Source organism: Podarcis tiliguerta, assembly GCF_965153285.1.
Source record: "Podarcis tiliguerta genome assembly, chromosome: 12".
Classification (NCBI taxonomy): domain Eukaryota; kingdom Metazoa; phylum Chordata; class Lepidosauria; order Squamata; family Lacertidae; genus Podarcis; species Podarcis tiliguerta.
The window spans coordinates 14,686,489-14,704,784 of record NC_139545.1 but is presented as its reverse complement, the minus strand read 5'-3'; the positions used below and the strand labels follow the sequence as shown (position 1 = coordinate 14,704,784).

Here is an 18,296-nt window from a genome sequence, read left to right as displayed (position 1 = left end):
AGAAAACTCTGGGGACTGAAGTAAATCTATTTCCAGTTGTGACTGCAATGTGGCGATGTGTGTGTGTGTGTTTAAGTCAAATGCATTATAGATTGGATCCTTAAGGAAGTTCATGTGAGGAAAGTTTCCCATTCCTTCCTCCCACCTGCATTCCTCAGGAAAAAAGCCTTTCAAAATGGCAGGGGTGGACAGGCTCTCGAGTAATGTCCTTAAGTGAACTTATCTCGGGTTCCAAGACCAGTTCTGGATGATATTCCATCCCACATTGTTGAAGAGAGTTCCCCCCACCCACCCAGAGAAGGTTTTTTTGGAAGAGGTGCAGAGGACTGCAGCATAAGGTGGGATGGGAAATTTAAAATATCTAAGGACCCAAGCCAATACATACACAAAGTGAAGTTGGCAATATGTGTAGTACCTGTCAGTGTGAGCTAAGCGTTTTTGCATGCCCAGGCCTGCTCTGTTTCACATCAGGGCAATTGCTTAAAGAACTGGGCTTCACGCTTCACAAAGCCCAGACAAATGGCACTTTTACTTTTCCTGGGTTTCCGTCAAAAGAAACCTATTTTATTCGGCTCCTTTGTGGAGATAGCCACAAATCTTGTGGGCCAACCCATCTCCAGAAACCAAATATTCAGAAAATGGATTGCCCCTGCTATGTGAACATCTTGTGACCAGCTTGAAAGATATGTTGAGCTATTCCCCAGATGTCTGAGAAGTTTGCACCCAATTGGCTCATTGGATCATTCTGTAAATCTTACCCTTGTGTGCGAAGAAATATATTAGTATATAAATTCTCCAGAAAGAGGAAGCAAAATTTCCCCAAATGTTTTCCTTGGCTGCATGCTGGGTGGGAAACATGCAAGTCCAGGATAAGGCTCGGCTTGCTCATGTAGTCAACCTGTGGTTTTCTGCTGGACTACAAATCCCATCACCTCTGACCTCTGGCCATGCTTGCTCAGGCTAATGGGGATTGGAGTCCAACAACATCTGGAGGTGTCTCTAGACTTGCATGATGTCTGAAGTCATCCTTTGCTACAAGTAGCAAACACACATTTCTGTTATGGGGTTGTCTGTGTTGGAAAAGCCCGGCTGCCAGTTTGACAAGTACTGGAATCCAAGATATCTATTAAGAAATTCGTATTCTTGCATAAACGCTATGAAGATGCTTTCAGTTCAGGGAAGTGCTTACAGATGTATGAAACTTGTGCTTATGTTACACTTAGGATCAAAGTTTGGAAAGTTAACCAGGGGAATCTGGGCCTGATGGTCTTTATCCATGTGGTTTTGAAATATAACAAGGAGTTAGATGTTGAAAGCTGTAGATAATAAGGATCTACACTGAATCTATGTCTGGATTAACGTATTTTTCGCACCATAGGACGCACTTTTTCCCCTTCAAAAATGAAGGGGAAATGTGTGTGCGTCCTATGGAGCGAAGACGCCATAGCCCCGCGACCCTCGCCCGGCTGGAGAGGTGACGCGCGGCTATGGAAGGAACCTTTATAGCCGCCCGTCACCTCTCCAGACGGGAGAGTGCGCACGGGGCTAAAGCAGCCCCCCACAACCCTCTCCCGGCTCGAGAGGTGACGCGCAGGAACCTTTATAGCCGCCCGTCACCTCTCCAGACGGGAGAGCGCACACGGGGCTAAAGCAGCCCCCTACGACCCTCTCCTGGCTCGAGAGGTGACGGGTGGCTATAGCAGGAACCTCTATAGCCGCCCGTCACATCTTCAGCTGGGAGAACGTGTGCGGGGCTAAAGAAGCCATAGCCGCGCGACCCTCTCCTTGCTGGAGAAGTGACGTGCGACTATGGCAGCAGCCTCTCCGCTGCGCCTTTCCACTGCTCTCTGACCTGCTCTTTGGGGCTGGTGGTGGGCTTCCCCCCGCCAGCCCCATAGAGCAGGTTGAAAGGAACCTGAAGCCTGGGGAGCAAGAGGGGTCGGTGTGCACTGACCCCTCTCGCTCTCCAGGCTTCCAAGGTAGCCGCCTGAATGCACCTTAAACGGCACCTTGTTTTAGAGCCGGAAAACAAGAGGGGGGAAATTCTCCCTCTCTCTGCGCAGCGCCTCCTGCCGCTTCGCTGAAGGGGCGCTGGGCAGAGAGGGGGAGAATTTTTTTTTCTTGTTCTCCCCCCTCTAAAACAAGGTGCGTCCTATTGTCCGGTGCGTCCTATGGTGCGAAAAATATGGTAGGTTTACCTGCAAAGGGGAAGGAGAAGACAAATGCTGAAATGTGTCAGGTTAGACTTGCCAATACATCACACAGCTAGATTTAAGAACTTAAAGTCTTCATGCTGCTGGATGCAAAATACCCAATGGCAGCTGGTCACATTGGGATCACATTGGGAATGTTGTATTTTAATCTTGTTCTTAAGTTGTATTTTAATCAATTGCTTTTATACCTGGTGTTAGGCGCCCTGAGCCCGGTCTTGGCTGTGGAGGGCGGAGTATAAATAAAAATTATTATTATTATTATTATTATTATTATTTGCTAACAAAAGCTTAAAGTAGTTGGAGAGGGGAGGGGGAAATGCAATTATTACCCCAAAGGTTCTTGTTCCTAGTCGTTTTCTTCAGTTTTCATCAGGCAAGTTTGTAGTCTTTCAATAGACACAGGATGGAAAGCAAATATTTCTTGCAGTGCAAAGTGTAACAATTTGGAGAGGAGTCCTACATCGAATGAAGTTGAGACTGAACTCATTGTGACTATAAACAGGAAGGAAAAGAAACTTGGAAGATGTTTCTGCAGTATCTAACAAAACCATTCCTGCAATCCATATGCAAGTAATTGAAAGCCACCTGTTGGGATGAATGAAAACCTTTGATAATACAGTTGTTCAGCAGATGTCCGGGGTAATCTGGGGGAGAATTTTGCCACAATGATCAGAAAGCATTTCGCCATTTGATTTCTGATAACACTTGATGATCACTGACGGATGAATTTTGGGAACGTAGCAACAGTATGCATACCAACTATGGTAGGAAGCCTCAGGCAGCAGCAAAACAGCCTTTTGATCAGGCCTTGCATTGCAAAATGAACGAACTTCTGTGTGCTCAGCCAGAAGCGGCTAAAGAAGTAACTATTCAAAATTGAATGCTTCAATACAGTGACAAGTGGTCTGGGCCAGTATTTCACCGCCTCAGGACTTGAAGATTGTGTGAGACAATACAGAAAGTTTTCAGGAATGTGTTGAAAGGACAACTGTGCAATGAGAAGAATAAATTAAAACAGAAAATCTTGATAAACAAATAATTTGTGTGGTTGTCCAGTTCAAACAAAGGAATGCTTTATGGCTTTGTTGACCAGCAAATGATGATGTTTTCTTTTAGCATATTTGCTGCACTCAAAAACTGTTTTCGCAGGCCACAGAGGATTCTTCTGAAAGACCAATTAGTGCATAGCTCAACCAATGTCACCTTCTTCAAGGATTTAAGAGAACAGCATGTCTTTCCAAGAACCCATTTCAGACATTTTTATTTTGTGAGGAGGAGACCTTGTGTCCTTGCTGTCTCACTCCCCGACCATTCTTGTGTTGGTATGGAAGATCTGATTTCTCCAATGAAAATAGGGACATCTGGTCCTATTTTTGCAAAAAAAAGAGGTACCAGAACTCACCACGAATGCCTCCCTTGTTCTCTTATAATGACAATGACTCCCCGCTGAAAAATAGGGACCTCCTATTCCATACCCTCCAACATTTCTCCGACGAAAATAGGGGCATCCTAAGGAAAAACGGGACATTCCAGCATCAAATCAGAAACCAGGACAGCTTCTATAAAACCAGGACTGTCCCTGGAAAATAGGGGTAGTTGGAGGGTTATGATGGCTCTGTTTTACATATACTGCCAAGAGACAGTATGCCTCTGAAGTGAGGAGTGTTGTTAGGGGTTATAGGGGTAGAAATTCCAAAGAAAATGTTAAAGTTGTTTATGTATGTAACAACAGTGGTGTGATGGCCTGGCACTAGGGCTCGGACTCAGAGCCGGAGGAATCTCAGTCCGCACCAGATCTTCTGCCTCAGGCGGTATCTGAACCGAGTCTGGGGCCTGATTCTGAAGAGTCCCAGTCTGCACAGGTTCCCCTAAAACAAGCACCAGCTGGCCAAGTCAGGGGCCTGAGCCTGCCCTGGCTCCACATGTGGGGATTACCTCGTTGCTCTCTGCTGGGCAATCAAGTACAGCTGCTCCACTTCCAGTTGGGTCAGGAGAGGCTGAGGCAGCCTCTGGGTCTAGTAACCGACCGACATCTCCTGAGCTGCAGAGACTAAGGTCTGAGAGAAGGAGAGACCTGAGTACTCGCAGGAGGAGTGCTTGCCTTTGGGCGAAACAGGGAGGTGAGTCACCGGGGGATCAGGACCGGCTGTTACCTCATCAGAGATAAAAGGCTGCCGGACCCCACCCCAGGTTGCGGGAGCTGGTTCCAGCTGCTTGCTGGAACCTGCCTGAGACCTTGTGCCTGATCTAGCCCGGTTTCCTGCCTTGGCCCTGTTGGACTGACTCCTCGTGGAATCCTTGGATTCAGGACCGGACCTGGACTGTGTGGCTCGGGTTAACCGCCAGGCCCAGCACAAGCGGCTAGGATTCTTTATGCACTGAAATGGAAGGAAGAAGTCGTCCCCACCAAAGAATGGATGCGTAAGATAATGAACAATGCAGAATGGGCATTATTAACAGCAAAATTAAGAGAACCTAATGATGAGTGCTTTATGGAAGAATGGTTGCCTTTTTCAGACTACTTAAAGAAATATTATAGTAAGTGGGTGAAAGATTTATATGATCTGAAGAGAAGCCAGACTTGGGAATTATGGGGACAGAACTACCCAAACTATATAGAAATTTATTCATGTATGCAACTACAGTGGCAAGAATGTTACTGGCCCAACAAGGAAAAGAAGAAGAAGTCCCAGTGAAAGAAGGATGGATACAAAAACCTATGGAATATGCAGAAATGGCGAAACTTACCGGGGGGGGGGGGGAGAAATCAAGAGAACAAACTTTTTATAAAAGAATGGAAATGGTTTATTGACTATTCACACACACAAAAACCTGTAAACAGATAAGAACATTGGCAGGATTATTGTAATAGCCTGCAGTTTATAAGAGTATATATTTAAAGTAGACGAATAAATGAGTAAATTAAGCTAATTTGGAATATGCGGAAAATATAAAAATAAATGTAAAGGACCGCAGAAAGAGGAGGAAGTCGAGTTTTGAGATGTTAAAATGATTTTAAAATTTTTGAAATGCATAAAATTGAACATCATAAAAAAATAAAGAAATATTATAGTATGATGAACTCATGAGCAGGATTTGAGCGATGAGCAAAGGAAGTAATTGGATTATATTACAGTGGTGCCCCGCAAGACGAATGCCTCGCAAGACGAAAGGGTTTTCCGTTTGCAGAGGCGCTTCGCAAGACGAATTTCCCTATGGGCTTGCTTCGCAAGACAAAAATTGACGAAAATTTTTGAGGGTTTTTTCCGCTCCAAAACCCCTTTTTCTGAAGCGCTAAGCTGCTAAAAGCATTTTAGCAGCAAAACCGCTAATCCCTTAAGCCTTTAATAGGCGTTAATAGCCCTTAAACTGTCAATAGCGCTAATCCGCTAATGGGCTTGCTTCGCAAGACGAAAAAACCGCAAGACGAAAAGACTCGCGGAACGGATTCTTTTCGTCTTGCGAAATCATGGTTATGATTTTGAAGATAGAAGATAGGGGGCAGCAGAAAGGGAGAAACAACCACTCCATGGAAAACAGGGTGGGGAGTCAACAAAAATTAGAGAAAAGAAGAAATTGGGTTTTGATTGTATATTTCAAAAACGTTGAAACTTAATAAAATATAATGGACTTCCACAGCATGAGTTTTCTACAGACCTCTTCTGACTGAAGCCCATGTTTACCATGTGTGGCTTGCATCCTACTTGCCTGCCCTTTTTTTTTTAAAAAAAGTTTTTATTGTTAAAATAATTCAGCATTAATACACACATATTGTGAATATACAAACATACATTTCATACAATCCTTAAAAATGTTCAAACATAGCTACACTCAATCCCACAGATAATTCCTTTTCCCATCACCATCCACCACCCCTCACCCCACCTTTGTGTTAGACTTCCAATCTACTCAATTGCAGTTTCTTTCCACTTCTATTACTTTCTTTCACACACCTTTAACCTAATTTCATGCTTCTTTTTCTGTTACACATTGTTATCCATCTTATTTAGTATTCCAGTATTTAAAACAGAACTTTTTTATTCTAATAGGAGTTCTGATTTTTCAATATGGTTTTGCAAGTATCCTTTAAACACCTTCCAGTCTTTGTCTATCTTCTCTTTTGAGATCCTTCCAATTTATCCCATTGTTTTGGATATATTGTAGTACTCCAATAATTTGGCAAGCCACTCTATTTTTGTCGGTATAATACCACTTTTCCAATTTTTCGCAATCAATAGCCTTGCGGCTACTGTTGCATATAAATATAATATCTTGTCTTCTTCCTTTAGACTTCCTGGTACTATTCCCAATAGAAAACCTTCTGGTGTTTTCCTAAATGAATATCTGAACATTTTTTTCATTTTGTTATATATTGTTTCCCAAAATTGTTTGATGTTTAAACAATTCCACCATATATGCATCATAGGACCTTTTCCAGTGTTGCATCGCCAGCAGACATCGCTACAATTTTTATTCATTTTTGCTATTCTTTCAGGTGTTAAATACCACCTATGTTGTATTTTGAGGTAATTTTCTTTCAATATATAACACACTACTTGCCTGCCCTGCTAATTCTGGACTTCTACTGTATAATGAAAAATAAGGATACATTTTGGAAATGTTCAAAGGAAGACAAAGCCAAGGAACATTTATCACTGTCTCTCTTGCTTATACTTTACCTCAAGTCACTAATATAACCTCATTCTCCAAAACGCATTCCAGGATGTCCAAGAACATAGCTTGGCTCATGGTGCTTAATACCATAAGCAAAGCGAATTAAAGTCATGCCAAGCCATCTGCTTTAAAGCAGAAGTAAGAAATTCACCAAAAAATAAAAAATTGAACTGAAAAACGAGGCCCTGTAAGATGGCAAATCTCATTAACAGCACTGAAAAACAAATATAGGTTTTTCAGACATTACCACATCTTTCGTTGCTCACATGACAAATGTTCTGAGCATTCCATTGCTCTAGAAAAACTAAGAGTAATACAGACAGTATCATACTCTTCATACTACTGTATTTCTACCTAGGTTTCTAATGCCTTCTGCTCACTTCATCATTCTGTGTAATGGCTGGGTCTCTTCCACAGAAGCAAGATAACTCCGGCAGCAATTAACTCAGGTTTATTGCTCAAAACACACAAAATGGCCTCAGTCAGGTATACCTGAAGGAGCGTCTCCACCCCCATCGTTCAGCCCAGACACTGAGGTCCAGCACCGAGGGCCTTCTGGCGATTCCCTCCCTGCGAGAAGCCAAGTTACAGGGAACCAGGCAGAGGGCCTTCTTGGTGGTGGCACCTGCCCTGTGGAACGCCCTCCCACCAGATGTCAAAAAAAACTACTAGACTTTTAGAAGACACCTGAAGTCAGCCCTGTTTAGGGAAGCTTTTAATGTTTAATAGATTATTGTATTTTAATATTCTGTTGGAAGCCGCCCAGAGTGGCCGGGGAAACCCAGCCAGATGGGCGTGGTATAAATAATAAATTATTATTATTATTAATCACACTGGAGCTCAGTCACTCAGTGTCTGCTTCCAAATTAGCTGTTGCCGAGTCTGAGTTCCGCCCCTTCCTCTTCCCACTTTTAAAGCCCCACTTACACTTCCTTTCCTGTTCACGCCTCTCATTAATTCTTGCTCGCCTGCACATCATGAGATGGGCTTTTTCCAGTGGCCAGTGGCGTAGCGTGGGGGGTGCAGGGGGGGCCAGCCACACTGGGTGCAACATCTGGGGGTTAGGGTTAGGGGGCGCAAATCCACGGGTTAGGGGGCGCAAATTACTTGCCTTGCCCTGGGTACTGACAACCCACGCTACGCCACTGCCGGTGGCGGCCCTCCCTCTGAGTCTGAGCTTCAACTGTCAGTCTGTGTCTTCTCCCTGGAACTCCCCCCACCCTTCTCCTTGTTCTCGGAGCTCAGGCTTCTACTGCAACTTGGCTGCTCCTCCCTCGTTCCGCATTCCTGCCTAATTACCTCCTCCTGTTTCTCCAAGCTCTCCCCTTTCTGTCAGCAATGGGGCGCAGCTGACATTCTGCATAAACCATGTTTGTTATACATTGAAGAATCCACAGTGGAATAGTGACTCTAATTCTCATTAGCAGCTGTCCATGAAGTGGTCGTGTACCACAGAGTCATTGAATTTTAGAGTTGGTATAATGGATTGGCAGAATAAGTTACAAGAATATGTGGAAATGGCGCAATTGACCAGCAGCCTAAGGGGCAGTTCAAGACAAGAATTTGCACAAAAATGGGATAAATACAAGAGATATGTACAAAAATATAGCAATGATTTTTCGTCTATGGCAGTATTTGAATGACCTTGGATAAAGAAATATAGGAGAAATAAGATTAATGGTGCAAATCGTTGTAAGAATGTATTAGAGAATATATGGTGCATTCACTATTGCGTGTCGAGGTCCCCAGGTCCACCCCAAATAACTCACACATCACACAGAATTTTTTGTTTAAGATTTTTGGCATAATTTTGGCCACAACTTTATTGAAATACAAATTTGTGAGTGGTTGCTTAGGCGTTGGTTGCGACTATCTGCCCCCACCATGGGGGACAGACTGACATTCCGCACGATGCGAAAGTCAGAACAGGGGAATACACTTGGGGGTTACGCGGAGCAGGGAACCTGCCCTCACCCCAAATGCAACCAGGAGCTCATTGCTATGGCCTGAGCCCCCTTGACAGAGTGGACAAGCAATAGTTAGCCCCTAATTCCTTTAACAGAATCCCTTGCAGCAGCAGCATTAGAGGGGTAGGCACTCAACCTACCAAGGGCAGGCACTCAACCACTTCCCCTCAACCAACCAAACCATAAACCAATGCCTAACCGCAACCTTACAAGTTGTGACGATTTGCTACGCAGTAGGCAAAAACCAAATGGCCCCAGCCAATCAGCCAGATGGACAAAATTCCTACCAGGCCCCTGCCCCAAGAGCAGACGACCCCATGACAGACATAGCAAGGTCAAAGAGAACAACCCTAATTCTAGGGGGGGGGATGGGCAATCCGATGCACGGTCGAAAAGAGGAAGCCCTAGCCTCGTGCAAGGAGTTTTAGCATTTCTGGCTGTCAATCAACAAATGGCAACATTAACTTCTTCCCAACAACAAGGGAAGCCCCAATCGCATCAGTGGCCAACGAACAATTAGCCCGCCCCCAACTTTGGAGTGTCCTGGCGGCCCCCACCGCAACACGTGCTCTCCATGAAGGAGAACACGCTTTAGAATAAAAGCATACAACGGGAGTTGACAGGAAGTCCAAAGTTTTTATGATATTTTTTGTTAATAATCTTTGTTAATAACCGCATAAAAAGTAGCATAAACACAGCTGAAGCTTAAGGTTTATAACTATGTAAGAAAAGACAAGTATATGTTTTGTGTGTGTATGTGTGTGTGTATGATTGAAATCTCAATTTACTCTACAAGATGTACCATATATATGTAATGTATTGTAAGACTGTTAATAGAGCTTGTTCCATTGCAAATAAAAATAAAAAGAGAATTGTAGGGTTGGAAGATACATCAAGGGTCATCTAGACCAGCCCCCAGCAATACTGGAATCTTAGCTACAGCATCCATGACAGATGGCCAGCCAATCTCTGCTTAAAAACCTCCCAGGAAGGAGAGTCCACCACCTCCCAAGGGAGACCGTTCCACAGTCAAACTGCTCTTACCGCCAGAAAGTTGTTCCTGATGTCTAGCCGGAATATCCTTTCTTGTAACTTGAAGCCATCGCTTGGGGTCCCACCCTATGGAGTAGGAGAAAACAAGCTTGCTCCATCTTCCATGTGACAGCCCTTGAGATATTTGAAGATGATCTCCTCTCAGTCTCCTCTTTGCCAGCCTCAACATAGCCAGCTCCTTCAACCATTGCTCATAAGGCTTGGTTTCCAAGCCTTATATTATGAGGTCATCTGCTTTGTGATGTGTTTGTACTTGTCATCTGGGCAGCTCAGGACCTCCATACACCCAACCCAGGCTTGCGCCCCGCGGAGGCCACTTTGATGCTCCTAATGCAGCTGTTTGAATTCACCCCCAGGGGCACACTCCATTGTCTCTAGAGATAGACAGATGCCAAGTGCCTTATTGACTGTGAAGAGTAGAACCAAACAGTAGCTTTTTATCTAAATTAATCACCGATCAAAGAAGAAGTGGTCTTGGGAGCTCTCCTGTGGGATCTGGCAGAAACTTGTAAAATGAAGGTGTTTTGGTTTCTAGATGTTATTGACAGAGAGGATGAGATGTGCGGCTATGCTTTTAATATCAGCCAGAGGCATTCATAATGTGTGGTTCTGTCCTGCATTGACTTACATAGGGACATATGTAAATGTCATAAAGGAAGATGAAAAAGTCACTCCGGACAGCAGATTCAAAAGGGATTGTTTTCATATCTCCAGCCAAGGTCTTCATGTTACTATTTTGAATTAAACCCATGATGAACCAGTGCATGAGATTGTCTGTTTTTCCCTCCGTAGCAAACACTTGACAACTTGCACAAAATATGAAGATGTTTTTGGTGTTTATTTTCATCGTCACTGAGGCTCAGACATCAATGGCTCATAAACCAGGTATAGCACTGTTTTATTCTTTTAAAATGGTCATGTTTGCTCCTCTGAAAAACCAGAATACTACAAATAGTATATTTGTACAATTGAGCAATTGATGGGACACGGGTGGCGCTGTGGGTTAAACTGCAGAGCCTAGGACTTGCTGATCAGAAGGTCGGCGGTTCGAATCCCTGCAACGGGGTGAGCTCCCGTTGCTCTGTCCCAGCTCCTGCCAACCTAGCAGTTCGAAAGCATGTCAAAGTGCAAGTAGATAAATAGGTACCTCTCCGGCGGGATAGTAAACAGTGTTTCCGTGCACTGCTCTGGTTTGCCAGGAGCGGCTTAGTCATGCTGGCCACATGACCCGGAAGCTGTACGTCGGCTCCCTCGGCCAATAAAGCGAGATGAGCGCCACAACCCCAGAGTCGGCCATGACCGGACCTAATGGTCAGGGGTCCCTTTACCTTTATCTTTACAATTGAGCAAAACACCAGGCACAGTTTTCATACGTTCAGATGTGCCCTAGCACATGTTAATTGACTGATGGAACCAAAAGTCCTGGATAGAGTTATGGGAGGTACAGGAGAGCTTTGGGACACCCAACCAATAAAACATACCTGGACTGAGGCCATTCACCCCATACATTTAAAACACTGTGATACCACTTCAAACAGTCATGGTAAAGTCTTCATGTGAGCCCCTTAGACTGCTTGACTCCACCTTAGTTATTGTACTATTTTCTTACTCTCTTTGAGAAATCAACACTTGAAGATTAAGTATTGATTCCTTAATCTTGCTCCTTTCCTTTCTTCCTTTTTAGCCACCCAGCCTGCCGATATTGTTTTTTTGGTTGCTAGCAGCAATACATCTTCACACCATGTCAAAACGTTTATTAGCAAAGTCATCGATGGTTTACCGCTAGGTCCTAATGAGTATCGTGTTGCACTTGCCCAGTATAACGATCGAGTATACAATGAATTCCAACTGGATAGCTATAAAGGGAAGATTCCAATGTTGAACCATATCAAAAACAAAGTTGTGTTCAGAGGCGGGCCCTTGAAAACTGGTACTGCTCTCCGGAAGATTCATGAGACCTATTACGGGAAGCCAATTCCTGAAAAGGACCGGTCCAAGATTTTGGTTGTGATGACATCTCAACCATCTGGTGATGATGTAGAAGAAAGTGCCCAATTGTTGCACAAAGCAGGAGTGAAGGTCCTTGCACTGGGCATGGAGGATGCTTCCTACGATGAACTAATTCGGATGGCCACAAAACCATTTAGCTTCTTTTTCCCTAGAACAGAAGAACTCGTTTTATTTTCTCAGAACATTTCCGGAATCGTAGATGCCATTCACGTAGGTGACAACCACCACCCAGATCTAACAAGCAAGAGAGCTGAGGACAAAGTAAATAACGGGACGGTTATAGAAGGTAAGAAATGAGATGCTGTTGAAAAAAGATTTATAAGGAAGAGGGTGGCAGTGCTAGAAACAGAAGTATACAACTGGTCTGTCCCATATATGGTCTTACTGGGGTCTTACTCAAAACACACTTGACACTATATTCCCCAAACCACTCCCACCTGCCCACTAGCTGATGTCACTCATTAAGTCAGCTGACGGGTGGGAGTGTAGGGTTCAACTCCATGTTGGTAAATTCTTGACGTGTTCTTGTTTTCGGGTGTAAAAATGGTGTCGGGGGGATTTTGCCGAACCGGCAAAATGTCAGGGAAAACCTGGATGTATGGCAACGCAATGGAAAAAGCAGCGGAAACAGTTCCAAAAGCTTTTAAAAATGCTTAACACTTTGGGGTTGTTCCCAAAATAAGCTTAACAATTTTGGTGAGTTTCTTTTCTTATTTAAAAAAAGCTCAATAATTTAGGGGTCTTCCTATGGCAACCCTATGTGTTGGTTGTGTGTACAGTGGTACCTCGGGTTAAGAACTTAATTCGTTCCGGAGGTCCGTTCTTAACCTGAAACTGTTCTTAACCTGAAGCACCACTTTAGCTAATGGGACCTCCTGCTGCCGCCGTGCGATTTCTGTTCTCATCCTGAAGCAAAGTTCCTAACCCGAGGTACTATTTCTGGGTTTGTGGAGTCTGTAACCTGAAGCGTCTGTAACCCGAGGTACCACTGTTCCTGTCAGCTCCTGAGTGGGGGGAGGGGAGAGGAGATATTGCTCAGTTTAGCTATTCCCTGTCAAAGCAAGCAGCTCACAACAAGCAGATTTATTTTGCTTCTCCACATCGGCTAAAGAACTGAGCATAAGGATACTGATAGCACCCCTTGCACTGCTGTTCTCAAGCGCCCAATAGTAAGCTGGTTCTCAGATGCTCGGAAATCCAGTGCAAATGATTTTGACATGAGGGTGGGGCAGGCAACTTACCTGTCAACCATGTGACATTATAATGACACGTTTTGATTGACAGGTGGATTATCCAACTTGCTTTAAAAGAGCTTTTTAAAATGTTACCCTACACATGTTCACTCAGGAGTAACTCCTATGGGGTTCAGCAGGCAATTGGGTATAGGATGAGCCATAAGTCTGGTGCACAAAAGAACCAAAGATATTTAGTCACTTTTAGTCATAGAATGAGAGAATCAGGGAGTTGGAAGGGAACCTAAGGATCATCTAGTCCAACCCCTGCAATGCAATAATATGCAGCTGCCCTATACAGAGATTGAACCTTCAACCTTGGCGTTATCAGCACCACACTCTAGCCAACTGAGCTATAGTCAATGCGTTATTGTTTTGAATAGTGAGGTAATAGCCATTTCTGACACCCTGGATTCGCAAATTTGTCCATCCATTAAATACGAGTCCGACTTTTCCGTTCCTGCAATTCCATCGTTGCGATAAATTTTAACAATGGTTGCCAGTTAATAGGGGTAGCGAGGCATAAGCAAGATGCCCCCAGTTTGACGAAGCTCTGAATTATCGAACTCTCCCAGTTCAGGGCTACTCAGTTATAAATATATTAAAGGAAATCAAGAAAAACCCATCTATTGTATATGGCAACCATGCCTTACAACAGGAAAACCACAGCGTAGAAAATCAAACAACAACTCATTCAAATCAGCTCAGCACCTCTGAAATGCAGGATCTTATGCTTGTTCATGAAAACAGTCCCACCCTGTTGTGGAAATCTTCTTGGGTCTAGATCCAGGATGAGGAAGCTTTGGCTTCTTAGATGTTGCTGGACTCAAGTTCTCATCAGCCACAGGAAGCTTGGGTGAAGGTCAGGGATGGTGGGACTAGTGGTGGAGGAAGGGGCGTGCGGGGTGTGTGGTCTGCCCCGGGTGTCATCACTGGGAGGGTGACAAAATGAGGTTTTTTAAAAAAAAATATTGGGTTCACGAAACTTTTTAGGAGTGACGTGGTGGCTTAGGTGCCTGCAGGTTCCTCGCTGCCTGAAACTGGCTCCCAACGATCACCAGTCTCCTGTGGAACAGCATCAGTCAGTTAGCAACATGAGCCTCAGATACACTTAGAGACTCATGCACACTCTGTCAGCAGAGTGTGTAAATCTCCACACAGCAGATGAGGCAGACAAAGGCAGATGTAAGCATTTTGTTGTTGTTGTTTAGTCGTTTAGTCGTGTCCGACTCTTCGTGACCCCATGGACCAGAGCACGCCAGGCACTTCTGTCTTCCACTGCCTCCTGCAGTTTGGTCAAACTCATGCTGGTAGCTTCGAGAACACTGTCCAACCTTCTCGTCCTCTGTTGTCTCCTTCACCCTGTGCCCTTCATCTTTCCCAACATCAGGGTCTTTTCCAGGGAGTCTTCTATTCTCATGAGGTGGCCAAAGTATTGGAGCCTCAGCTTCACAATCTGTCCTTCCAGTGAGCACTCAGGGCTGATTTCCTTCAGAATGGATAGGTTTGATCTTCTTGCAGTCCATGGGACTCTCAAGAGTCTTCTCCAGCACAATAATTCAAAAGCATCAATTCTTTGGCAATCAGCCTTCTTTATGGTCCAGCTCTCACTTCCATACATCGCTACTGGGAAAACCATAGCTTTAACTATACGGACCTTTGTTGGCAAGGTGATGTCTCTGCTTTTTAAGATGCTGTCTAGGTTTGTCATTGCTTTTCTCCCAAGAAGCAAGGCCCTTTGCCACGGCAAGGCAGTGATCCCTGAAGGGGAGCCAAGCAATAGCCAATGTTTAATCTTGTATTTTCTTCCCACTGCAGCTTGTGATGACGATGCTGTCGCCGACGTGGTGTTTATAGTGGATGCGGGTCCTCCGCAAAACAAATTTGAGAAGATTCAAATATTTTTGGAAAAGCTGGTGTCTTCTCTGGATGTGAAGGAGAAATGCATCAAGGTTGGCTTGGTGACGTTCGGCGCTAAACCCGAGGTGATATTTTTACTGCGGATGGAAATGGATAAGACGAATGTTCTGCAGCACATACAAAGTCTTTCTCCCAAGGCAGGAAAGGCCAACGTTGGCTTGGCCATTCATTTCACAAGGGAGAAAGTTTTCACGGAAAGTTCCGGAAGCAGGAAGAGCCAGGGGGTGGAACAAATAGCCATTCTTATCACTCACAGGGCTTCAGAAGATGGGGTGGGCAATGCTGCAACCGTTCTCAGGAGAGCAGGTGTGACATTGTTTGCAATTGGCGTCGAAAGGGCTGATGTCGCTCAGTTAACCCAGATAGCTGCGTACCCGCCACAACAGTACGTGACCCACCTGAAAACATTTCCCCACTTGCCACGCCAGGCTCTCGTTTTTCATAAGAAGGTGGTGAATCAGGTGCAACGAAAGCTCTACATGGACAACAAAAGAGCAGAACTGCTTAAAAGAGGTAACTTGTCATCTTACGCTGTTTCGGGAGAGTTGCAACGCTCTAGTTCCTCGGCAAAAGCAAGAAGAACATCTCCAGAGGTGTTGCAGAAGATTCATTTGGTGCCTGAATTTTCGTTTAATAAATTATTATTATTAATGTTTAATAGGTTATTGTATTTTAATGTTCTGTTGGAAGCTGCCCAGAGTGGCTGGGGAAACCCAGCCAGATGGGCGGGGTATAAATAAATTATTATTATTATTATTATTATTATTATTATTATTATTATTATTACTATTATTATTATTATTACTATTATTATTATTATTACTATTATTATTATTAGGCTCTAAAAAAATGTGACAATAGCAGACTGGAAAGCAGGAAGCCAAACAACAACAGCATGCTCTCTCTTGAAAAAGCTAAAAAGGGAAAATAGCATAATCTATTATACTATTATTTATGTAGTGCATTTATATCCTGCTCTTCAGCCAAAAAGTCTCCCAGGATGGTTTACATCCAGTCAATTAAAACAAGTCCTTTACAATCTAAAATAAAAGGTCACACAAGGGAAAAGGGACAGGGAGGGAAGTAGGGAGGGAGCCAGTGTGGTGTAGTGGTTAAGAGCGGTAGTCTTGTAATCTGGGGAACCGGGTTCGCGTCTCCGCTCCTCCACATGCAGCTGCTGGGTGACCTTGGGCCAGTCACACTTCTTTGAAGTCTCTCAGCCCCACTCACCTCACAGAGTGTTTGTTGTGGGGGAGGAAGGGAAAGGAGAATGTTAGCTGCTTTGAGACTCCTTAAAAAGGGAGTGAAAGGCGGGATATCAAATCCAAACTCTTCTTCTTCTAGGGGGAAACGAAAATTCAGGCACCAATTCTTGAACAGTTGTTCTTATAGTGATCGGGTTTTTTGCACAATTCAGGGATAGGAAGTGCATGGCAGAGCCGGGCTTTCAGCAAAGCTGGTGGAATGAGCCCTTCTTCCTATCTCTCCCACTGAGGCAGCCTGATGAAATAGCTGCTCCCTGAGGACAACTGAGGGAAAGGAGGCCTGAAGGAGTTGGCCTGCCACACCAGAGCTGATGGTCCCGTCTCTCTTGAAAAAAGAGCTCAAGATACAACATTTGACTAGTTTTGCAGCACCTTTGCAGATCTTCCTCTTGTTTCTGTCTGTCACGGACTCTGGAACCAGTCTCTAGTTTCTGGGAAATTCAGCTGACTGGCAATGGCTCTCCAGGGTTTGAGCCAGAAATCTCCCTCAGTCTGAACTAGGGATGCTAGGCCTTGATCCTGAGACCTTCTACACACATATCACTGAGCTATGGCACTTCCCCAAAGGCCTGCCACTATATCATGAAGATCCACAGACATCACTGTGAGATTAATCCTGGAATATGATAACTTTTGGATGATCTCAGTATGACTAGGAAGAGAGCCATCTGAACAGGAACACATGTTCTGATAAGAATGACTCTCTCCTTCCTTTTACAAATGTGGGGAATCAGGGAAAATATGGTTTCTTACAATCACTTGCTAACATTTTGTTGGCCCAATTCAGAGAGCTGCGGAGGGATCCACGGGGCCTGCTGAGGTTGTGTTCTCCCACAAAACTCACAGAAGCTTCTTGCTGCTTCCAATAGTTATCAAGGCAGGATAAGGAGGAACCTGGCCAGCAGGACTAAGCCGCTTCTGGAGAACCAGAGCAGCGCACGGAAATGCCGTTTACCTTCCCACTGGAGCGGTACCTATTTATCTACTTGCACTTTGACGTGCTTTCGAACTGCTAGGTTGGTAGGAGCAGGGACCAAGCAACGGGAGCTCACCCCATTGCGGGGATTCGAACCGCTGACCTTCTGATAGGCAAGTCCTAGACTCTGTCATTTAACCCACAGCACCACCCACATCTCCAAAAAGTGCTTAGGTGAACATCATCATCATACCCTGCCCACCTGACTGGCTTTCCCCAGCCAGTCTGGGCGGCTCCCAACAGAATATTAAAAACACAATAAAAAACTTCCCTAAGCAGGGTTGCCTTCAGATGTCTTCTAAAAGCCAGATAGTTGTTTATTTCCTTGACATCTGATGGGAGGGCGTTCCACAGGGCGGGCACCACTACCGATAAGGCCCTCTGCCTGGTTCCCTGTAACCTCACTTCTCGTGGGGAGGGAACCGCCAGAAGGCCCTTGGTGCTGGATCTCAGTGTCTGGGCTGAACGATGGGGGTGGAGACGCTCCTTCAGGTATACTGGGCCAAGGGCCATTTAGGGCTTTAAAGGTCAGCACCAACACTTTGAATTGTGGTCAGAAACGTATTGGGAGCCAATGTAGGTCTTTCAGGACCGGTGCTATATGGTCCTGGCGGCCACTCCCAGTCACCAGTCTAGCTGCCGCGTTCTGGATTAGTTGTAGTTTCCGGGTCACCTTCAAAGGTAGCCCCTTGCAGAGCGCATTGCACTAGTCTTACATTAAATAAGAAGCAGTCTTTAGTTAAATGCACTTCTTCAGAGTCTCCCTAAGAGCCTACACCCCCGCCCCCACCCTCTGAGGACATGCGCATGTTCAAATACGAGCAATGAATGATGGTCTTTTAATGGCTAATACATCTGTAACAACTTGCTGCCAAGCTCTGATGCTCATGTTAGTGGTTGCCTCACTGTTGGATAGGGAGGTGAGGGGAATTACGGTAACACTTTCTCACACAATATGCGAACCAAACCGCAGCCATTCTATGGAA

General features: G+C 44.7%; 1 protein-coding gene and 1 long non-coding RNA gene across 2 annotated transcripts in view; one reads left to right on the top strand and one right to left on the bottom strand.

Moving 5' to 3' along the window:
* The window catches only part of LOC310660522, a 45,069-nt gene extending 34,964 nt beyond the window's left edge, over positions 1–10,105 (bottom strand). Inside the window, exon 1 of the long non-coding RNA XR_014503475.1 lies at positions 9,899–10,105. This is a non-coding gene — a long non-coding RNA (uncharacterized lncRNA). The remainder of the gene's footprint in view (positions 1–9,898) is intronic.
* LOC310660306 (collagen alpha-6(VI) chain-like) overlaps positions 1–18,296 on the top strand; it is a 78,632-nt gene that overhangs the window by 1,627 nt on the left and 58,709 nt on the right. Inside the window, exons 2-4 of the mRNA XM_083404636.1 lie at positions 10,700–10,792; positions 11,592–12,203; positions 14,968–15,582. Coding sequence (XP_083260762.1) covers positions 10,726–10,792; positions 11,592–12,203; positions 14,968–15,582 — 1,294 coding nt within the window. The 5' untranslated portion in view covers positions 10,700–10,725. The remainder of the gene's footprint in view (positions 1–10,699; positions 10,793–11,591; positions 12,204–14,967; positions 15,583–18,296) is intronic.